This window comes from Anolis sagrei, chromosome 6 (assembly GCF_037176765.1).
Source record: "Anolis sagrei isolate rAnoSag1 chromosome 6, rAnoSag1.mat, whole genome shotgun sequence".
NCBI classification, from domain to species: Eukaryota; Metazoa; Chordata; class Lepidosauria; order Squamata; family Dactyloidae; genus Anolis; species Anolis sagrei.
This window is the reverse complement of record NC_090026.1, coordinates 44,005,814-44,030,606: the sequence shown is the minus strand read 5'-3', so window position 1 is coordinate 44,030,606 and position 24,793 is coordinate 44,005,814. Positions and strand designations below refer to the sequence as shown.

General features: G+C 41.3%; 1 protein-coding gene across 1 annotated transcript; it reads right to left on the bottom strand.

Annotated features, from left to right (window-relative positions):
- Positions 1-1,131: 1,131 nt before the first annotated feature.
- On the bottom strand, positions 1,132-22,651 carry MYL4 (myosin light chain 4). The gene is made up of 7 exons (XM_060781095.2): positions 22,289-22,651; positions 16,650-16,677; positions 10,190-10,339; positions 8,580-8,753; positions 6,849-6,926; positions 3,947-3,993; positions 1,132-1,381 (listed from the first exon to the last, which is right to left on the bottom strand). Exons 1-6 carry the CDS (start codon positions 22,400-22,402, stop codon positions 3,965-3,967), a joined length of 573 nt encoding a protein of 190 aa, XP_060637078.2. The 5' UTR covers positions 22,403-22,651; the 3' UTR covers positions 1,132-1,381; positions 3,947-3,964.
- Positions 22,652-24,793: the final 2,142 nt, after the last annotated feature.

Here is a 24,793-nt window from a genome sequence, read left to right as displayed (position 1 = left end):
TTTCCCCATGATAGCTCTTTCAGGAGTGAATTTTCCTTCCAAGGGGTAGATTTCTCTCACTTTCTGTTGTTTCACCCTTGTTCTTAACTATGAGTCGTTTGGAAGTCAGGGACTGCCTATATAATTTAATAGCTTTCTAGTAAGCCTTCAAAGGAAATATGGATGCTATTCCTCACTTTATTTTCTGTGTTTTTCATCCTATGAGACTAAGAACATTTTTGGAGGGGGACTATCTTTCAAAAATAAAATTTTGTACATTCTCAAATATTCTAAAATATAGATTCAAAACTGCGATGTGCGGTAAATTCTGTGTCACTGTATTGATTTTTCTGTCCTTATGTTCCCTCTTTTCTATGACAGAACCCAGGGTCGTAGCCAGAAAAAAAATTCGGGGAGGGTTGAAAATTTTGGGAGGGTTTTTTTTTTAAATTTCAGGGGGGTGGGGTGGTGGTTAGGGTCATGCTGAAGCAAAGAGCACAGCAGGGGGCGGAGCAGCCTTCAATAGTCTGCAGCTCCGCCCCTGCAAACCACCTCCACCAAATCTGGCCTCCTTAATGAGAGCATTCAACACCCCCCCCCCCCCAACTTGGTTGCTTCGCTACATCGGCTATTGCTGCAAGTAATGACAGTGTGAATAAATATTTGCTTGAGATAGTGCTTGCAGTTCTGGAGGGACTCTTAATTTTTTGCGTCTCATAGACTTAGCATGGGGATTTGGTTAACCAGTTAAAATTCATGAGTAAACCAGGTTTTTTTTTAACCTGAAAAATTTCGGGGGGGGGGGAACCCCTAACCCTCGCCCCCCACCCTGGCTACAGGCCTGACAGAACCACTCTAGACATATCTATTCAGAAGTAAGACACCTCTGCTTACTCTCAACTAAGTGGATACGGGAGTACCATTTTACTCTTTTTGAAAGAGAAACGATATTTCCTATTGGGATTATACAAGTACTGTCTGAAAATGAGTTAAGTCATTTAAATATGCAGCGACAACATAAAAAGCCAGAAATTAGGTAGCAAAGGACTTCTCATTTGTAGCAATGGCGTGTAGGGAGAAATTAGTGGCAAGGACTGGGATATTTATTGATCTTACCAAAGTTAAATAGAAAAAATAGTCTGTGCACCTATGTGGATATGCACACGTGTTTTAATTTGAATGCACCAAAGGTATCAGATGGAAAGATGAAATAAAACAATAAATTAGAATTCTAAAACCGATACTGGAGGATCCATTCTTTTATATACAGAAGTTGTTACACTGTGTTAATGGAAAGTCCCTCTTACGCGGCTTGTGGCATATGCACCTCCTGGGAAATACAGGGGTGGAAGGGATATGAGACGAATTCTTGATGGATGGAATTTCTCCCCCTCTGAAGAACCTGGAAAAAATACATATGATAATTTTAATGAAGTGGAATTGACTTGATATCTTAGATTTACTAATGACTGACCTCATTAAAAAAAACTTTTATTCAAAAATTTCATGTGGTGGCATATGCCTCGATTACATCTTGTTTTGATTACTTTTACACACGCACTGTATAGCAGTCTTTAGAAGGTAAGGTGAAGGTAAAGGTTTTCCCCTGACATTAAGTCCAGTCGTATTCGACTTCGGGGTGTGGTGCCCATCCCCATTTCGAAGCCGAAGAGCTGGCATTGTCCGTAGATACCTCCAAGGTCATGTGGCCAGAATGACTACATGGAGTGGCATTACCTTCCTGCTGGAGCGGTACAGATTGACCTACTCACATTCACATGTTTTCGAATGGCAAGGTTGCAGTAGCTGGAGCTCACATTGCTCCCCAGATTCGAACCTGAGACCTTTCAATCTGCAAGTTCAGCAGCTCAGCAGTTTAACCCACTGCGCCACCGGGGGCTCCTTTGTCTTTAGAAACTGTTCAGAAATTCAGTAGGTCCAGCATGATGCAGGTAGCTTCATGATTAGGGCATGTCTTAGGAAGCATACAATCCATTTAATAAGTAACTACTGGCTGCTGATTCAGTTTGCATCCTGCCGCTTTAAAGCCCAAGCTGATTTACAACAGCAACACTGACGTTAACAACAACAACACACCCAGGTAAGCAATATGTATAATCAACTGCAAATAATGAAGGAATAGAAAGCACATAATGATTAACTGGGTTGCAGTTAAACATAAAAAACCCAAGATTATGCCAACCAGACTGATTGATAATTGGCAACTAGAGGGAGAAAACATGGAGGCAGTGACAGAATTTGTATTTCTAGGCACAAAGATTACTGCAGATGCAGACTGCAGCCAGGAAATCAGGAGACGTTCTCTTCTTGGGAGGAGAGCAATGACCAATCTCAATAAAACAGTGAAGAGTAGAGACATCACACTGGCAACAAAGGTCCACATAGTTAAAGTAGCGGTATTCCCTGTAGTAACCTATGGATGCAAGAGCTGGACCTTTAGGAAGGCTGAGCAAAAGAACTGTGGTGCTGGAGGAAAATTCTGAGAGTGCCTTGGACCGCAAGAAGATCCAACCAGTCCATACTCCAGGAAACAAAGCCTGACTGCTCACTGGAGGGAAGGATATGAGAGGTAAAGATGAAGTATTTTGGCCACATCATGAGAAGACAGGAAAGCTTGGAGAAGACAATGATGCTGGGGAAAATGGAAGGAAAAAGGAAGAGGGCCTGACCAAGAGTAAGATGGATGAATGTTATCCTTGAAGTGACTGGTTTGACCTTGAAGGAGCTGGGGGTGGTGACAGCTGACAGGGAACTCTACCGTAAGATCACGGAAGCAACTGAACGAATAAACAACAACAATCATTCCATTTGATAAAAGCAGAGACATCTTATATGAGGGAGATTATTTTTTGTAGCGATTTCATGAAATTTTCGGATGTGGATGGCAGAGGTGTTTTATGTTTTATAGAGCAAACTTTCTCTCTCTCTAAAATTTTTGGACATTATTTTGAAAATTCAGAAGTCCTCAAGTGTTATTTTATTGATGCACTTATAGCAGAGGTCCTCAAACTTTTTAAACAGAGGGCCAGGTCACAGTCCCTCAAACTGTTAGAGGACCGGATTATAATTTGAAAAAAAAAATGAATGAATTCCTATGCACACTGCACATATCTTATTTGTAGTGAAAAAACCACTTTAAAACAATACAATAATTAAAATGAAGAACAATTTTAACAAATATAACCTTATTAGTTTTTCAATGGGAAGTGTGGGCCTGCTTTTGGCTGATGAGATAAGATTGTTGTTGTTGTTGTTGTGTGCTTTCAAGTCATTTCAAACTAAGGTTGACCCTGAGCAAGGGCCAGGAAAATGACCTTGGAGGGCCGTATCCGGCCCCCGGCCTTAGTTTGAGGACCCTTGACTTTTAGTATTTAAAAAGAGAAAGTGAATTGGGATTATGTTTTTCCAACATAATCCCAATATGCCTTAGAATTAAAAAGAAACTGACTTAAAGATGGAATGATGATGGTGCTGGGAATTGCCAGTAAATTGTGTGAGACAACAAAAATGTTTGAATTCTTTTTTTAAAATGTGAGAATCAACAACAAAGACCTCTGCCTCTCAATAGGTTTTTTCTGTCAAGAAGCAGCACTCACTATATTTAATTTCATCTTCTTGACTGTGGCCTCCGGGCACTAGTTTAGAACTGGCTCATTTAGCTCAACAACAAATTGCTCTAATCGTTTTATGAAAGAAAGGAGCTGGATGCTGTCAGCACAAAGCTGAGACTCCCTGATCCAAAATTCTCTCCCCTGCGGTTTTATATAAATATGAAGTAACATCTACAGGATTTAGGAAGTTGTAGTCCAAGTATATTGCAGTACAACAATGGGAGAGTCACAATGTCTTGTGATAAGTAAAAATCAAACACAGAACTAAGACAGTGTAATCATACAACATACCTAGCACACAATAAAGCATAAAGAAATATGAAAAAGAGACTCACTTTCAAGGATTCCCATCTTCAACCAGACATGATATGCTTGACAAAAGCTGAGAAAGACAAAAAGAGGAATTTAAAATAGCATGACATCAGTCTTCAGAACATCATAACTGACTGTATTAATTCAGAAATAAATTCTAGTGTGTTCAGTGGAATTTGCTCCTAGAGAAATATGCAGCTTAAACATTTTCATGAGATCAGCAACCATCTTCTAGTCCATCTCATGATAGGGATCAATTATCATGATCCAAGCTACTGGGTGCATTACAAAAAGTAGAAAGTAACAGCTGTGCAGAAAAGCTTGAAGAGCATACTTCTTTAAATGCTCAAAACACACATAAAACATAGATTATTTATTTATTTATTTATTTATGACATTTATATGCTGCCCTTCTCACCCCAAAGGGGACTCAAAGTGGCTTACAAGATATATATACATACAATATATTATGTTATTAGCATAGTACAATATCAGTATTAAATATTAATATATTATACTATACCATTATATTGTAATATTATTAGTAATATTACATGTAATATAAATATAGAATTACAACATCATATTAGTAGTAGTAGTAGTATTATATTGCATTGCATTATAGTATTATAAATATTATATGTCTATACAATGTATTATATTATATTATATTATATTATATTATTAGCATAGTACAGGAGACAAGGTGGAATTGTCCCCTGGCCACCTCTCTTTTATTTTATATATTATATTATATTATATTATATTATATTATATTATATTAGGTAAAGGTTTTCCCCTGATATGAAGTCCAGTCATGTCCGACTCTGGGGTGTGGTGCTCATCTCCATTTCTAAACCGAAGAGCCGGTGTTGTCCATAGACACCTCATAGAATCATAGAATCAAAGAGTTGGAAGAGACCTCATGGGCCATCCAGTCCAACCCCCTGCCAAGAAGCAGGAATATTGCATTCAAATCACCCCTGACAGATGGCCATCCAGCCTCTGTGTAAAAGCTTCCAAAGAAGGAACCTCCACCACACCTCCAAAGTCATGTGGCCGGCATGACTGCATGGAGCGTCGTTACCTTCCCGCCGGAGCGGTACCTATTGATCTACTCACATTTGCACGTTTTTGAACTGCTAGGTTGGCAGAAGCTGAGGCTGACAGCAGAAGCTCACACCACTCCCCAGTTTTGAACCTGTAACCTTCAACAAGCTCAACAGCTCAACGCTTTAACCCACTGTATATATTATATTATAAAATACTATTATATTTTATCTTTCTATTCTCCTACGTAAAATAGCACTCCTCCATAGTGCAATTTTTATCTTATTCTATGTTAACTCATTTAGAATAAAAGTAGTTAAGTCCACTGAATGATCTTGTGCTACCTACTCTCTCAGACAGTGACTAGTACAAGGTCATTCCAGCTTACTATTAGGCAGCAGAGTTGATCCCACTCAAAAGCAGTTTCTATATATATATATATATATATATATATATATATATATATATATATAAAATGTACTGTTGAAATGTTTTTATTCCCAAGGATGAGTTGAAGCACTTGTGGATATTAATTTAATTTAATGTTTGCCCCATGTGCCAAAGCAACTTGTTTGGCTTGGTGTATTGTTTGACTTGGCTCAGAATATAATGAACTGCTTCACCTCAAACATCAAAACATTTTGGGTTGGCTCTGCACCCTAGTTATCTTAATGGCAGAGCGGGAAACTGATTCATGGTTCCAGAACTTAATAAAGTATTGTATATAGTCATGTATAAGTCTGCCTCACGTATAACTCAAGGATGGGTTTGGGGAAATAAATTAGGGATTTTGACATGACTCGTGTATAAAGAGAGAGAGGTGGGGAGAGTATATGTATTTCAAGCTCTCCATGCAATGTTCCACCATGAAAAGCACAAGAAGCCCACTGCTAATCTCACAATAGCTTCTGGGGTCTAATTTGTGGAATTGGGGTGATGGCGGAAATTCTTTCTTGACTCTTAAGTACAGGAGTTAAAATTTGAACCCTAATGAGAACATGGGCAAACAGGAGGCAGCTATTCAAAGTCAAAGGTAAGGTGTATCCCAGCGTATCTCCCTCTATGAACCATCTCAGAGATTAACATCATCTGGGAAGGCCTTGCTCTCAGTCCCACTTCTTTTGCAGGTGCGGTTGGTAGGGATGAGAGACAGGGCCTTCTCAGTGATGGCCTCTCAGCTGTGGAACTCCCTCCCTAATGATATCAGATCAGGCCCCTCCCTCCTGAACTTCAGGAAAAAAACTGAAAACATGGATGTGGGACCAAGCTTTTGGATAATCTATCAGTGCAATATGTGGGTGTGGAATGTGCAATGATAACTGGAACGGCTTGGACTACAATATTGGATGATGAGATTTTAATAATTTTAATTGTTGAAATGTTTTAGCAGTGGTTTTAAACTGATATGTTATTGCTTTTAAATGTTTTAAATGTTTTTATGATGTTGTTGGCATTGAATTGTTGACTTGTGAACTGCCCCGAGTCGCCTGCAGGCTGAGAGGGGCGGTATACAAATGTAGCAAATAAATAAATAAATAAATAAATAAAATTTAATGAGTATGTTTTATTTGCTGGATATGTGTTGTATGGAATCAAATTGTGCCTTTATATGTGGAGCTCTGAGTCCCCTTCAGGGTGAGAAGAGCAGGATATAAATATGGAAAATAAATATAAATAATTGGAATTGGAGCTCCATTTTCATGCCACTCCGCACGGTATCACTACTTTAGAGCATTCTTTTACTGAGATATGTGTAACTGAAATACAGAATGACTATATAATATGAAATTATAATCTAAATTCAGTTAATATTCAGTGTTGAGAGCAAACACCAAATCTCCTATCAGAGTTTTCATCAGAAAAAGTAAGTTTTACCTTCATAGTTGATGCAACCATTGGCATCTTCCTGCCCAGACATTAGTTGTTCTACTTCACTTTCTGTCATCTTTTCACCTGAGAAAGAAAATGAAATATAACTTTTTTAGGTTTCCCCCCTGAGATTTGTGCTGAATGGTCCCAAATACTTTGTCAGTACTGCCAGTCTGGCACATGCCACATGTTGGAGTACAACTTCCACATGTCCCAGAGGTTTCGGTGACATCTCCCAGCATTCACAGTCCCAATGACTGGGGCTGGTGGAATTTTATACTTGGAAGTTTAATTTTCAAAACTGCTCAATAGTATTCTGGCCAATGAGTCCTGCAAAAGCCATGAAAAACCAGTGTACAATGGATATGCATATTACATATATTTACGCCATGTCCTAAGACCTCTTCTGGGCAATATGCATTGGCTGCATATGTCTTCAAGTCACTAGTTGACTTATGGCAACACCATCAATTTCATAAGATTTTCTTAGGTAATGAACACGCAGAGATGGTTCACCATTGCCTTCCTCTAAAACAGTGGTTCTCAACCTTCCTAATGCCGTGACCCCTTAATACAGTTCCTCATGTTGTGGTGACCCCCAACCATAAAATTATTTTTGTTGCTACTTCATAACTGTAATTTTGCTTCTGTTATGAATTGTAATGTGAATATCTGATAAGCAAGATGTATTTTCACTCACTGGACCAAATTTGGCACAAATATCCAATACGCCCAAATTTGAACACTGGTGGTGCTGGGGGGGGGGGGGGGGTGTTGATTTTGTCATTTGGGAATTATAGTTGCTGCGATTTATAGTTCACCTACAATCAAAGAGCATTCTGGACTCCAACAATGATGGAATTGAACCAAACTTGGCACACAGAACTCCCATGACCATCAGAAAATACTGGAAGGATTTGGTGGGCACTGACCTTGAATTTTGGAGTTCTAGTTCACCTACATCTAGAGAGCACTGTGGACTCAGTGATGGATCTGGACCAAACTTGATATGGATATTCAAGATGCCCAAATGTGAACACTGGTGGAGTTTGGGGGAAATAGACCTTGACATTTGGGAGTTGTAGTTGCTGGGATTTATAGTTCACCTACCATCAAAGAGCATTCTGAACCCCACTGACAATAGAATTGGGCCAAATTTCCCACACAGAACCTCTATGACCAACAGAAAATACTGTTTTGTAATGGTCTTTGGTGACCCCTCTGACACCCTCTTGTGACCCCCCCCCCCCCCCCGGAGTCCCGACCCCCAGGTTGAGAAACGCTGCTCTAAAATATAACCTACAGCACCCTGTCAAAGTATTATCCAAGGCATACCCTGCTTATCTTCCAAGATCAGATAGAACATCAGGGTATTTATGTAAGGTGTACATGATTTTACTACTCCCCATTTTATCCTCACAACATCCCTTTGAGCAGTGGTTCTCAACCTGTGGGTCCCCAGATGTTCTGGCCTACAACTCTCAGAAATCCCAGCCAGTTTACCAGCTGTTAGGATTTCTGGTTGAAGTTGAAGGTCAAAACATCTGGGGACCCCAGGTTGAGAACCACTGCCTCTGAGCAAGGTAAGCCTGAAAAAGAGTCCTTGTATTATGGTTACACAGGTAGTTTAATTATATTTCATTATGTACTTATATTTACACCTTTCAAATCCCAAGTAACACTCTGACCACTCTAAATACTGCTTGCTATTCCTGGATTTAATTTCCTTTTCTCTACCTAAAGTTGCAAGTACGTGGCGCAGTTCAGCTCCCATAACGGTGCCATTTCCTTCTTTGTCAAAAACACGCAGCCCTTCCACAAAGTCCTCAAAAGTCCCTTGGTCTTTGGCTCGGGAAATGTGCTGCAACATTGGGACGAAAGTATCAAAATCCAACATCTTTGTATTCATTTCTGAGAAGGAAAAAAAGAAAAGAAAGGATATATAAAAATAACATTATTCTTTCTGATAAATTAAAGACCAGTCCAAAGATATCACAGTTGACAGGATATGAACAAGCACTAAGCTTCAGCGGTATCTTTATTTTCTCACCTCCTTCTGTTCTCATGAAACTTGTCTGCAATGGATATTTTTTCATACCTTAAATCACTTTCTTGCGACATTCAAATTTGCTGATTTCAGCAAATGATTCTGACAAATGAAGACTGTAAAGTCCATAACTGGAAATTATGTGTGATCAAGATGCCAATAGTTTATAATGTGGAAGAACCTGCAATCTAGCAGGTGCTGCATCAGTTTGCTTTTGTTTGTGCCTACTAGGAAGAGCAAGATTTCACCTTCTCGTCTCCTACTGAGGCTCCTTCTACACTTTCCTTATACCCCAGGATCTGATCCTAGGTTATATGATTTCGACTACATGAGTCTCCACTGCCATATAATCTGGTATAAGCAGATAATCTGGGATCAGATCCTGGGATATAAGGACAGTGTAGAAGGGTCTGATCCTAGGTTCTGATCCTAGGATCTGATTCTAGGTTATATGATTTCGACTGGATCATGTGAGTCTCTACTGCCATATAATCTGGTATAAGCAGATAATCTGGGATCAGATCCTGGGATATAAGGACAGTGTAGAAGGGGCCTGAATTAATTGATTGTAAACTACATTTTTACTTTGAACTTAGTTTGCAACAACTGAAATAAGAGACAGTCAAAGGGGAAAAAGTAAAGGATGAGGGAGAAACTGGACATTTGAAAAGTAGGGTGATAGGGAATTAATCGGGACAATTACTTCCAAATCAGAACAGTTAAAGGGTATAAAACCAGGACCTGCGTTAAAAGAGGCAGGAGTGGTCCTGAGATCAAAAAAACAACATGGCATGTACACTCTCAGGCCCCTTCCACACTGCCCCTATATCTGCTTATCCCAGGTTATTTGATAGTGGAGACTCATATCATCCGGTTTAAAGCAGATAATCTGGGATCCGATCCTGGGATATAGGGCAGTGTAGAAGGGGCCTTAGTTTCAGGGATTCACTGTTGTGGATTTTATTTCAGCATGGACAGCATCTTTACTTAAGGCATAGTAAGACAGTCAGCCTTCTTGTCTTCAAATATTTCTAACCTACCCTGTATTCTGAAATCATTCCAAAAAAGCAACTAAAGAGAGGTATGTTAGGCATCTGTCCCACAGAATTTGGAACAGTTATAGTTTTGGCCTACAGCATCTAGAATCTTCAAATCAACATGAAGTTGCAGGGAATTGTACATAGGAATTGTGATCAGACTAAATCATTCTGTCTACACTTGCATTAATTTTAAGATGCACAGTAGGGCTTTTTGGAAAAGAGCTAGAAATGGTCTAGTTTCTCATTTTGTAAGAACTTACCTTCTGGTTTTGGTTTCCCCAGCACCTTCAAGACCTCAGCGTTGGTTGGGTTCTGCCCAAGGGCTCGCATGACATCTCCACATTGGCTGTATGTAATCTTCATCTCTCCAGTTGGGGTCCTGTCAAACAGCATAAAGGCCTCCTTGAAATCTGTACAAAGAGAGGAATTCATTTACTTATGTCTGGATGGATAGAGTCACTACATTTACTGTTCAGCTTTCCTTCAGTGAACTCAAGGTGGTGTACATGGATCCTTACCTCACAAAATTTATACTTGAAAGAATCTGTGAGGTAGATCATGCTGAGATAGAAAGACAGCCCAAGATTACATTGTGAGCATTTGAACCTGAATTTCTTCATCCCTAGTCTCACATCTGTGATACTAAAATTTATCAACCCCAAAAATCAATTGAGTTTAATCTCCAGAATTCTGATCATTGGTTCAACTTGCTAGGACTTCTAGATGATCCAGGCATGTGAACCAAATGCGAAAGATACAAATGGGGCTTCTGGAAGACCTGGGCCCTTCCAGACAAGCCCTATATCTCAGGATCTGATCCCAGGTTTTCTGCTTTAACCTGGATTATATGAGTTCCCACTGCCAGATAATCTGGGATAAATAGAAAATCAGATCCTGGGATATAGGGCCTGTCTGGAAGAGCTGTCAGTGTCTGGGAATCTTAGTTGGAAACTATTGCACTAACCACTTTTGAAAACTTTCACAAAGTGAGTTGGAAGTGCCCCTGAAACTCAACCTTTCTATGGTACAGATGTGCTACATTTTATATTCTCCAACATTTCACAGATAAAAACCAAACCGGGACACGTCAAGCCAAGTGACATCTCAGCATATTCAAGATGGCAAAAAATATTAATGAGAAAGATTACACAAGTTAGAAGACGTTGTAACAGTTCACTTTTGTCTCAGCCTAACTAGGAGAGGTAAGATCAAATATCTAGTGATCAAGTAATACAAACTTCTAGGGAAGCAGAGGCTATTATTATTAGTAGTAGTATTATTAGTAGTATACATATTAGTATTAACTTTATTTATATCCTGCCTTTCTCCCTGTGGGGACTTAATGTAGCTATGCAATCGAACTCCACATTTGCTTGTTTAGGGGCACAGGACCCCTTTGAAAGTGGAAATACTGTGAATTAAAAAACAAACAATTTTTTAAACCTGAGATAACACTTCTCTAGGAATCTCTAGGTCCTCCAGCACAACTTTATGTTCCACTTCTGCATAGGAGGACTAAGAGATTTCTAGAGAGAACATTTTAATTAAATCTGTGAATAATCAAATCTGCAAAAGTCAAACCTGCAAATGTTGAGGACCAATTTTATATACTTATATGCCCATAACAAAAGTGAAAGAGGAAGCCTTTGCTATGGAATGGACATCATAATCTGCTGTAAAACAATTTGAGAATCAGATTATTTTTCAAAGCACAGAAGAAGCAGCTCTTAGATAACTTATATCCTCAGACCAGAAGTCCCAGAGTTCCCTAGCTATTGAGGCCAGTGTGCATACTGGTTGAGAGATTTGGAAACTTCTAGGAGTGATAATCCCAAAAGTTATTTTCCTGAACTGTGACCAAAGTGTGCACAATTATTCATATGAACACAGTGTTCTTGCATCTGGAGGACAGATAGAAGGGTGAATATCAGCAGACAAGAGCTTCATCTCCATGTAAAACTGTCTGGAATTCATTCTTCTGCCCTCAGAAATAAGCCTTGTTGATTTCAACTATACTTACTCCCAGATAACACCTCCAAATATTGGACTCTCAAGTTCCAACATTCCCTGACCATATTAGCTAGGGCAGATGACAGCTGGAGTCCAACTAAAACTGGAAGCACATTATGAACAACAATGTATAGTTGGACCACTTTGAATGCATATACATTGTAGAATTAATGCAGTTTGATGCCACTTTAACTGTCATGGCTCAGTGTTACGGAATCCTAGGAGTTGTAGCTTGGTAAGACATCAGCATTCTTTGGCAAAGGAGGGTAAGCCCTTTTAAAAACATTTTTTTTGTCGTGTCAGAAGCAACTTGGGAAACTGCAAGTTGCTTCTGGTAAAACCATATGATTCCATAGCATTAAATCATAGAATCATAGAATCAAAAAGTTGGAAGAGACCTCATGGGCCATCCAGTCCAACCCCCTGCCAAGAAGCAGGAATATTGCATTCAAATCACCCCTGACAGATGGCCATCCAGCCTCTGTTTAAAAGCTTCCAAAGAAGGAGCCTCCACCACACTCCGGGGCAGAGAGTTCCACTGCTGAACGGCTCTCACAGTCAGGAAGTTCTTCCTCATGTTCAGATGGAATCTCCTCTCTTGTAGTTTGAAGCCATTGTTCCGCGTCCTAGTCTCCAAGGAAGCAGAAAACAAGTTTGCTCCCTCCTCCCTGTGGCTTCCTCTCACATATTTATACATGGCTATCATATCTCCTCTCAGCCTTCTCTTCTTCAGGCTAAACATGCCCAGCTCCTTAAGCCACTCCTCATAGGGCTTGTTCTCCAGACCCTTGATCATTTTAGTCACCCTCCTCTGGACACATTCCAACTTGTCAATATCTCTCTTGAATTGTGGTGCCCAGAATTGGACACAATATTCCAGGTGTGGTCTAACCAAAGCAGAATAGAGGGGTAGCATTACTTCCCTGGACCTAGACACTATACTCCTATTGATGCAGGCTTTTTTTGCCGCCACATCACATTGTTGGCTCATGTTTAACTTGTTGTCCACGAGGACTCCAAGATCTTTTCACACATACTGCTCTCGAGCCAGGCGTCCCCCATTCTGTATCTTTGCATTTCTTTTTTCTGCCTAAGTGGAGTATCTTGCATTTGTCCCTGTTGAACTTCATTTTGTTAGTTTTGGCCCATCTCTCTAATCTGTCAAGATCATTTTGAATCCTGCTCCTGTCCTCTGGACTATTGGCTCTCCCTCCCAATTTGGTGTCGTCTGCAAACTTGATGATCATGCCTTCTAGCCCTTCATCTATGTCATTAATAAAGATGTTGAACAAGACCGGGCCCAGGACAGAACCCTGCTTATGGCACTCCGCTCATCACTTCTTTCCAGGATGAAGAGGAAGCATTGGTGAGCACCCTCTGGGTTCGTCCATTTAACCAATTACAGATCCACCTCACGGTAGTTTTGCCTAGCCCACATTGGACTAGTTTCCTTGCCAGAAGGTCATGGGGGACCTTGTCGAAGGCCTTACTGAAATCCAGGTACGCTACATCCACGGCATTCTCCGCATCTACCCAGCTTGTAACTCTATTGAAAAAAGAGATCAGATTAGTCTGGCATGACTTGTTTTTGATAAATCCATGTTGACTATTAGTGATGACTGCATTTGTTTCCAAGTGTTTGCAGACCACTTCCTTAACAATCTTTTCCAGAATCTTGCCTGGTATCGTCATGGCAGTTAAAGTCATGGCAGTTAAAGTAACATCAAACATCATTAATTCGACAGCATAGATATTACATTTGCAATATGTCAATAGGTTGCAAAGAAGCCTCATGTCTTTACCTTCTGGGGTGGGTACATCTGAATAGATTAGAATTGGTTTCTTTTTGTACATGATGGTCTTCAACTCTTTGACTTGCTGCAATATTCTTATTTTATCCCTTAATTCTACTAGTTGAACAGCCACTGTCCTGCAGAGATCTCCAGTTCTCGTCTGCTCTTTGCTACAAGTTCTGTAGGCTTTTTCTATTGCAATGGGATCATCCCTGGTGTCCATCTTCAGGATACTTGGCAACCAGTTTTCTAGGAAAACTATCAAGTTTTTACCCTCTTCCTTTTCTGGTAAGCCCTGGATCTTGAGGATGTGAGACTCCGCTTCTTGCTCGATCTGGGACGTGTCATCACTGAAGTGTCTGTTCCTGCCATCTGGCCACTGAACATCCCAATCACATGGTTGAGTTTTCATCTGTTCCTTTTTACTCTTAGGATCAGTTGCTAAAGTTGTCTTGGTCAAGTTATGGATCAGCCCTTCCAGTTTGTCCATATGTGAATTCAAGTGTGAGATTTTGCTATCGAAGGTCTTCACTGTCTCTATTGTTTGGTCTATTTTTTTCTTTATCTCCAACACCTCCTCCTTCATAGAGGCATCCCCATGGCTAAAAGAAGCCGAGGGTGCAGCACAGGAGTGCTGCCCTGATGATGCGGAGGTCCGGGAGGCATCTTTTCGATTTCTATGGAAATCTTTGAGCTGGCGTTTCTGTGGGGTTGGCTTGTTTTTCAGCATTTTCTCAAACCAGCATGATGCACTGTGGTGGCTGCCACATATAGGAAAGCTCATTATGACATCACCATGACTCATCCTATACTAAATGATTTTATACTATGCTGAACTTTAGGTTCACATAGTCCCACTATTGACATTTCCTCATAGAGGAATTTCTTGAAAAAAAAATTCTCAAGAAAGTTCCTAAGTGATTTATTGTCTGATTTGACTTACTCTGATGTAGTCTGAAGATGACCAAGGCCTAAATAGCCTCAAAAGCATCAGATCCTGTTTGATCTTTGACGCTAAGCAGGATCACCCCTGGTTAAAGCTTATGTGGGAGACCACCAATGAATACTAGGTGGTAGAGGGTATATTTCTGGCAAGGCTACCTCTGAGTATTCCTTCCCTAAGAAAATACTATGAAATTCAAGCTGCATAAATCAATAGAAATAGGGAAACATTGGTTGTGAAGTGTGGGCTAGATTCCTTGATCCTTCTTTGGACTCAAATCAAGATTATAACCATATCAATAATAATAATAATAATAATAATAATAATAATAATAATAAGTCTGCAAAGACTCTGGCACAAACCAGTAAAGGTGGTACCAGTGGTGATCGGCACACTGCGTGCAGTGCCTAAAGACCTTGGCCTGCACTTAAACACAATCGGCGCTGACAAAATTACCATCTGCCAGCTACAGAAGGCCACCTTACTGGGATCTGCACGCATTATTCGCCGATACATCACACAGTCCTAGACACTTGGGAAGTGTCCGACGTGTGATCCAATTCAACAGCCAGCAGAGTGTCTGCTGTGAACTCATCTTGTTGTGTTTAAAATAACAACAACAACAACAACAACAGACAGACAGACTACAAGCAGAGGCACAACACCGTTGCTCAGATGATTCATTGGAACTTGTGCCACAAATACCATCTGCCTGCGACAAAGAACTGGTGGGATCACAAGCCGGAAAGAGATACAGAGAATGAACATGTCAAGCTACTCTGAGACTTCCAAATTCAGACTGACAGAGTTTTGGAGCACAATACTCCTGACCTCACGATCGTATTAAAAAACAAAGTATGGATCGTCGATGTTACAATCCCGGGTGACAGCTGGATTGAAGAGAAACAACTGGAAAAGATGGCATGAGATGAGGATTTAAAGATTGAACTGCAAAGACTCTGGCACAAACTAGTAAAGGTGATCCCAGTGGTGACTGGCACACTGGGTACAGTGCCTAAAGACCTTGGCCTGCACTTAAACACAATCGGCGCTGACAAAATTACCATCTGCCAGCTGCAAAAGGCCACCTTACTGGGATCTGCACGTATTATTCACCGATACATCACTCAGTCCTAGACACGTAGGAAGTGTCCGGTGTGTGATCCAAAACAACAGCCAGCAGAGTGTCTGCTGTGGACTCAGCAGAGTGTCTGCTGTGGACTCATCTTGTTGTGTTTCCAATAATAATAATGATAATGATAATAGTCATCATCATCATCTTTATTTATACCACGCCACCATCTCCCCAAAGGGGACTCGGGGCGGCTTAAATGAGGCTGAGCCCGGTAATACATTACAGCAAAATAAATACAGAATGACAAAAATAACATCACAATAAGTAAAAACATAAAAGTAAAATAAAACAGTGCAAAGTAACAAAATGAAAAATCAGACGCAACGGGCGGGCCAAATGTACGACATAAAATAATAAAACTCTGGATGAGATAATATTTTTTAAAAGGTATCTTTGTAAGGGAGGAGCTCGTAGGAAACAGAATAGTGGAGACAGGCCTTCAGAAAGGTGGAGGGAAGTCCAATATGAGGACAACATGTCACCAGATCCCTGATCAACGTGTCAATGGGATCTTCTCTGCGTTGATGTCTTGATTAGAAGTATTGCTCTTCTCTTTTCCTCATGCAAAGACAGGAATAGCTCAGAAACAGAAGGAAGCAAGGGAAAACACATGGGATGGGATCTGTCAGATTTACCTGCATTGAATCAATTTGGTGACGTGGGGGAATGGACGTTCCTATGAGCAGTGTCCTACCAAGCACTGCTACCCCAGTAATCTCCCAAAATCCAGCTGCATGATCCTTGCATTGTTTTTTTTTAAATTTTAATGGAATATATTCAGTGGAAACTATATATACTCTGAGAGGTTATTTTAAAATCATGGTATAGTAATACCTTACCTTCAATCTGGTCTGAAGTAAATTCAATCTACAAGAGAAAATGAAAAACTTCAATGAATTATTTTCATTCCTTTTCTTTTTGTCTAAACAAAGTACCACTTGACAATCTGGCCCCTTCTACACAGCAGTATAAAATCTAGATTATCGCTTTGAACTGGATCATATGGCAATATAGACTCATATAATCCAGAACAGATAATGTGGATTATACGTGTTGATAATCTGGATTATATGACGGTGTAGAAGGGGATTCTGTTTACATTATCTATAATGTGTGTTAGCAATCAGAGTATCATAATTTGGATTTTTATTTCGTTTTTCCTACTCTCTCAAGGGAATCCAGTGATGAAACTTGCTTTGAATTATCATTCATGCTTTCATATGTGGCAGCTCCTAATGTTATCCTCCCACCCGCATTGTGACCAGACAACACTATATGGAAGCATCTCGGGTTCCCTCTGTTTCCAAAGGTCAAGGAGGGATGCTCTTCATTAAGTAGACAAAACAGTACCATCTATGAATTAGAGGGAGATATCAACAGGCTGGGGGGGAAAAACCAAGGTTGTAAAAGTATACAGAAACTGAGACACAAAGAACCTAAGAACCTAAGGGGAAAATTAATTTAATTTTTTTATCCCACCTTTCTCCCAAAAATGGGTCTCAAAAGAGCTGAGATTATTTGTCTACTAAGGTTAATTTTTTAAAAAGCCATAGAGGTTATCTGAATAGAAGCAAATAAACTGGAGGTGGACATGACTAGCTGACTGAAACAATGAACAAAAAATATTGTCACACTGCAAAGTTATGGCTATAGATTTCACTTGTTAAAAATCTTTCCCATGCCTTCTGTCAGCACCTCCACTTTGCCTATGTGGGCTGATAATCTTGTTCATTTTTTGTTTAGTGTCTAGTTTATGCCTGGTGACATCTATGGGATCAGGGGTATCTGTGTTTAAGAGATACATGCCCCTTCTACACTTCCATATAAAATCCAGATTATCTGCTTTGAACTGGATTATATGGCAGTGTAGATTCATATAATCCAGTTGAAAGCGGATCATGTGTCTTATCCATTATGATAATCTGGATTATATGGCAGTGTAAAAGGGGCCTTGGATCAATCACTATTTTTAACACTGCTTTAAACATCCTCAACTTGGATATAGCAGCAGTGCGCAGGATCACAGGTTTTGTTTATTTACTTACATATTTATATTCTGATCTTCTCACCCTGAACAGGATTCAGGGCGGATCACTGAATACATATACGGCAAACATTCAATGCCATACAACATAGATAGATGTGTACCCACAACAGTTCCTAAATCTGGGATCCAAAGACTATCAATTGATAATTCAGCTTGTTTATACACTCCAAAAGACCAGGGGCTATTTCACACTATAATGGGCCCTCTACTTTTGTGGAAGTTGGCAGCACAACACCCCTTAAAAATACAAATTAAAATGCTACTTTTTAATCTTAAAGAACAACTCTCTAGGCATTTGTAGGCCCTCTAGTGTGACTCTATGCTTAACTTCTGCCAGAAGCTGGCCATAGAATTATGATGGAGGACCTACAAATACTTAGAGAAATGTGTTGTCAAAGAATCCCTAGACCAGGGGTCCTCAAACTTTCAAACAGAGGGCCAGGTTACAGTCCCTCAATCTGTTGGAGGGCCGGATTATAATTTGAAAATAACATGAATGAATTCCTATGCACGCTGCATATATATTATTTGTAGTGCAAAAACACTTAACAACAATACAATAATTAAAATGAAAATTAATTTTAACAAATATAAACGTATTAGTATTTCAATGGGAAGTGTGGACCTGCTTTTGGCTGATGAGACAGGATTGTTGTTGTTGTTGTGTGCCTTCAAGTCATTTCAGACTTATGTTGACCCTAGGCGAGGGCTGGGTAAATGACCTTGGAGGGCCATATCCAGCCCCCGGGCCTTAGTTTGAGGATCCCTGCCCTAGATCCTCCAGTGCAACATTTTTGACAGTTTCTGGCAGAGGTTAACCACAGAGTCACACTGGAGGATTTAAAGATTCCTAGAGAGAACATAACTCTCCAATCTGCATATAATTAGATCTGCAAAAGCTAAACTTGCAAATGTGAAGGGCCTCCTATATACAGCACTGTGATTCCACTTTACCTGCCATGGCAACTTCCTTTGGAATTATGCGATTTACAGTTTAGGAGGGATATTTAGGATTCTCAACCTGAGTTGGATACTTCAACAAGCTAGAAATCCTAGGATCCCATAGGATATTGTTGTGAGAATTAAAGTCGAACCATAGTGCGATAATTGTGTATAGGGAAGGGACTCCAGGAAAGTTGTTTTGTAGTTATAATTGGCTTGATGGCCTAGGCATCAGATCAGCAAGTGTTCATAACACAAAGCAGTGCCCAACTCCAAAAGCTACACATTTGGTTAGCTTGCCATAGATATATTGTTGAAGGCTTTCATGGCTGGAATCACTAGGTTCTTGTGGGGTTTTCGGGCTATATGGCCATGTTCTAGAGGCATTTTTCCTGACGTTTCGCCTGCATCTATGGCAAGCATCCTCAGAGGTAGTGAGGATACTTGCCATAGATGTAGGCGAAACGTCAGGAAAAATGCCTCTAGAACATGGCCATATAGCCCGAAAAAAACCCACAAGAACCTTGTCATAGATACTTTGAGATAGATGGTGCTACTTCCCTTTTGAGAAATTGGCAGTGTGTGTTATTTCAAAGCATCCTCTCCAAGCCATGGTGGCAAGAGGTCTAATGCATTTCCACACTCATCTGATGCTATAAATAAGCCACTTCACCTCCAAGAGTCAGTCTATCCTGAAAGAATGTGACAGTATCAAAGGAGAGGAATGGAAATACTTTCCTCCCTGGTTGCGAGATAACTGTGGAGACAAAGGACCTTTGGAATTTGCAGTGTAGATAGGAGTGGAAGGGCAGAACTATGAAATGTTACTTCTTTGAATGAAAAGCAACTTTCCAGCCCTGTGACAGCAAATTATAGCTAGAGAATTTGGATATTCCAAATTTATTAGGCAAAGGCACCAGAGATACATCTGTCAGTATCATAGCAGCTAAATGTCACCTTCATATTGAGAGGCAATGTAGGTCAGACTTTCAGAATTATATTGAGATAGTGAAATGAGACTTCGGCATTATACTCTATTTTAAAAGGGATATCAGAGAAGAGACACTTTGCCCTTGAAACCATAGGAGTGCCTCCACAAATTACGCTCTTTAAAAATAACTTTGGAAGAATACTAGTTCACATCCAAGAAATGGGAAAAAGATGAAATGAGTGGACAAAAGATGCATCTACACTGTAGAATTAATTACTTGTAGAATTAATTAATTGTAGAGTTATAGTTTGATGAGGTACCAGCATGCTTTAGCAGAGAATATGAAAAACCTTGTAGAATTGTAACTCCCATGATTTCATAGCATTGAGCCATGGCAGTTAAAGTGGTGTCAAACTACATTAATTTTACAGTGCAGATGTATCCAAAGAGGTGATGAAATCTGACAAAACCCAAGGAAATATACCACAAGAAATGACACCTCTTTAAGCCAACAAGGAAGAGCCCAATATTACGGGATTTTGTTCCAATCCACCTTCCCAAATACATGCAGACATTGCTGGTATCTAATAACGGAAAGCGGAATATTGGTGGGCAGGACAAGAGATTTAAAGATGGGCTCAAAGCCAACCTTAAAAACTCTGGCATAGACACTGAGAACTGGGAAGCCCTGGCCCTTGAGCGCTCTAGCTGGAGGTCTGCTGTGACCAGCAGTGCTGTAGAATTTGAAGAGGCACACATGGAGGGCGAAATAGAAACATGCCAAGAGGAAGGCGCGCCAAGCCAACCCTGACCGGGACCGCCTTCCACCTGAAAACCGATACCCTCACTGCAGGAGAACATGCAGATCAAGAATAGGGCTCCAGAGTCACCTATGGACCCACTGCCAGCACACCTACTTGGACAACGAGGGATTGCCTAAGTAGTTAAGTAAATCATGGAAGGACTGTACACATGTGTGTAAAACCCACAGCATATGTTCCTCAGGTAAAGATAAATACTAGTATTTGGGCAACAATTATGAATTTGTGTGTGGAAAACTGTAGTGATTCAATTGCCTTTGAATGGGTGGGTGAGAGGGCTGATGGTCTTTGGTGACCCCTCTGACACCCCCTTTGTGACCCCCCCCAGGGGTCCCGACCCCTAGGTTGAGAAAAGCTGTTCCAGATGGTCAACACAACTTGCTGCTTGAGATCAAAGCCAAAATGGTTTGTGCCCACTTCCTCACCCCCATTCTATATACAGATGCAGTGCAAGCTTTGAAATACACACAATATTGTCTCCTAAAACCCCAGCACTACTCTCCTCCTCCCATTCCCCAGCATCTGCTGCCCGAAGCAGCCGTCTCACTCTTCCTAATGATTGGGCCTCTAAGGGGGGTGGGGGGTGGGAGAGAAACTGAAAGATGAGAAATAACTCAGAGAAACAGCTTACCAAATACTATAGATTAAAACGGAATGATAGTTCAATTATTATACCAATGTGTTGTGTTTTGGAGCCCCCTGTGGTGCAGCAGGATAAACTGTTGAGCTGCTGAACTTGCTGACTGAAAGGTCGGCAGTTCAAATCCAGAGAGCAGTGTGAGAGAATTAGCCATCTGCAAGGACGTTGCCCAGGGGGCACCTGGATGTTTGATGTTTTACTACCCTTGTGGGAGGCTTCTCTCATGTCCCCGCATGGGGAGCTGGAGCTGACAGAGGGAGCTCAACCTGCTCTCCCCAGATTCAAACTACTGACCTGTCAGTCAGCAGTCCTGCCAGCACAAAGGTTTAATCCAGGGGTCCCCAAACTAAGGCCCAGGGGCCAGATACGGCCCTCCAAGGTCATTTACCAGGCCCTCACTCAGGGTCAACCTAAGTCTGAAACGACTTGAAAGCACACAACAACAACAACAATCCTATCTCCTCAGCCAAAAGCAGGTCCACACTTTCCATTGAAATACTATTAAGTTTATATTTATTAAAATTATTCTTCATTTTAAGTATTGTATTGTTTTTAAGTGGGTTTTTTTTTTTGCACTACAAATAAGATATGTGCAGTGTGCATAGGAATTCATTCATTTTTTTTCAAATAATAATCCAGCCCTCCAAAAGTTTGAAGGACTTTGACCTGGCCCGCTGTTTAAAAAGTTTGATGACCCCTGGTTTAACCCATTGCACCACCGGGGGCTCCAGTTAAAGTGGTGTCAAACTGCATTAAATCTACATTGTAGATGTACCCTCAGAAAGTAATAGACTTGCAAAATGACTGCAGTCAAAGCTGATTGCAATTGTAATCATGGAAGAAATATTTTGTCACAATTTCAATCTAATGAGATAGAGGGCATAGCCAAAGGCAGAATGAAGACTGGAAGCCATTTGGACCAATTGTTGGAGGTCAATCATAAAATGGATTTAATCATCAGTAGGTCTGGGAACTGTAAGGCTCAGGGTGTGCATTATCATGCCCAAACTGCATGAGAAGTCAGTGGCAGGGAGCAAGCCTTGCATCCCAGCCTCAAAGCAGGATAATAGATAGGCATATCCTGGGTTCTTACTTACGGTCACACTCTTGGGATCAAAGGCAGGTTCCTTGGGTGGTTCTGGAGGGGGAGCTGGCGCTGGAGCCGCAGGTTTGGCAGCCTCCTTCTTGGGATCTGGCTTTTTAGGGGCCATGCTTTGATGGGATGTTGTTACAAAACAGCCAGGACACACGGGCAGATGGAAGGCAGCAAGGAACAAAAGGCACTAGTCGCTCCCACCGCTTATATACTCAGCTGTGGGTCTCACACCGGGAGGGGTGGGTGAGTTCCAGGAGCAACGGCTGTTTACTATAAAAGGAAGGCGCTCCAAAAAAGCAGCCCCCGCCTTCCCCTCTCAACAATTGTCCCTTGTCATCAATCCCATAGTGTGAATGCTGGGGTCACACCCACCCCAGTGTCCTCTGATGGAGAATAGAGGCTGCTTCTGTGTACCTGGGCTGGGAAGGGTTCAAAAGACGCTTCATAAAAAATACTGCCAGGTTTTCTAGTTTTGGCCTATAGGGCAAAGGGCAACAGCTTTGCTGGACAACCTGCCCCAATACTCAAGGGGGACAAAGCGAGTCTTTTTATAGGCAAGCCTACGAGTGCAAATGCCACAGATTCCTTTTAAGCTCTGGATTTACTTGCCAACACTTTCCCGGTGGAATAGTGGACTGCAAGGCTTTTGATCAGCAGATGCTCTTGGTATGTTTGAAACCGGCTGGTCCAGCCCTGTAGCTTTACTTGGCTTTCCATTCACTTTATTTCCATTCTTGCTTTTTTTGCAATCTGCCTTTTCATCCAGAAGTCAAGGCCGGCTCTGTCATTGGGTAGGATGAGATTTGGGGCATTAAAAGTAGGGCAATGGCTTGATGATTTACAACTAGACAAAAAGAATTCTCTGATATCTCAGTCCTTATCACAATGCAATGTTAGGTATCCTGCAAGAGTCATGGCAGCATTAATTCAGAGATCCTTTTCTTTTCCCTTTTCAAAGCCTCAGAAATACTAGCAGCCATGCTTTAGCACTTTTGTGCTTTTCCAACATTTATTTCTTGACTTGGGCTGCATCTGTTGTTGTTCATTCATTCAGTCATTTCCGATTCTTTGTGACCTCATTGACCAACCCACGCTAGAGCTCCCTGCTGGCCGTGGCCATCTCCAGCTCCTTCAAGGTCAATCCAGTCACTTCAAGGATGCCATCCATCCATCTTGCCCTTGATCGTCCCCACTTCCTTTTTCCTTCCATTTCCCCCAGCATCATTGTCTTCTCTAAGCTTTCCTGTCTTCTTATTTATGTGGCCAAAGTCCTCCATCTTTGCCTCTAATATCCTTCCCTTCAGTGAGCAGTTGGGCATTATTTCCTGGAGTATTGACTGGTTGGATCTTCTGGTGGTCTAAGGCACTTGCAGACCTTTCCTCCAACACCGCAGTTCAAAAGCGTCTATCTTCCTTCGCTCAGCCTTCCCTATGGTCCAGCTCTCACATCCGTAGGTGACTATGGGGAATACCATTGCTTTAACTATGCGGATCTTCGTTGCCAGTGTGATGTCTCTATTCTTCACTATTTTATTGAGATTGGACACAGCTCTCCTCCCAAGGAGTAAACGTCTCCTGATTTCCTGGCTGCATCTACACTGTACAATTAATGCAGTTTTGGTACTGTTTTATCTGTGGGTGGTATGGGGGGGGGGTCTGGGTCAGTTTTCAGTGAATAATCATCTGTATGTTTTAAGGAGGGCATCTGCGGTTTTTAGTGGTTTCTGAGATCAAATGTGGGTTGCATGTATCCTATAGGCAGCCTTTGCCTATCCCCATACTATATTGTTCTTCTGAGATTGTGCAAATGATATCGAGCTCTTTTTGGGGGGCTTTCCCAGCGAGGAAGGCCCCAGAAGACCGCAAAGGGGGTCTTTGACCTTGGTGAGCTGCCAGCAAAAGCCAATCCAAAGCGCAAAATATTAAGAATTAATCCCACCAGAGGCTGAAGAGGTATCCAGCGACCGAAGCGTTTATTTCTGCGATTCAGCTGAAAAGGATGCGTTACAGGGATATTTCCACCATAAGCATACAGTACAGTGATTTTCAGGCATATTTATACAAGTAAAACAAAGAAAACCCAGTTTGAAACTCCCGCCCGCCTTCTGTCAGTTTACTCCGCCCTGATTGGCTGGCTCTGGAACAGCTGGGAGGAGGCTTGGCCGCTCGTCCCGCCTCCCCTCCAATCGCCAGGCGCTGTCGCCTCCAGGGGGCCAATCAGAGCCCTTAGAGCGCCTCCGAAGATGGTCCAATCGGCGGCCAGTAGGCGGGACGTGGCTTGACAGCTCAGAGGGGGCGGAACGCCTGGGAGGCGTCCGCCAGCTGATTGAGAGTCTTTGTTCTTACACGGCAGGGTGGCAGACAGGAGAAACAAAGGATTTCCTGATTTCTGATTGCAGATGTGTATAGACATGAAAAGGGGCTATTGGTGGCATTTGGATCTCAAACTCTGTAGACAAGGGGGCCCTTAATCACAAAGGAGCTTACACAAATACCATGGGTTGAT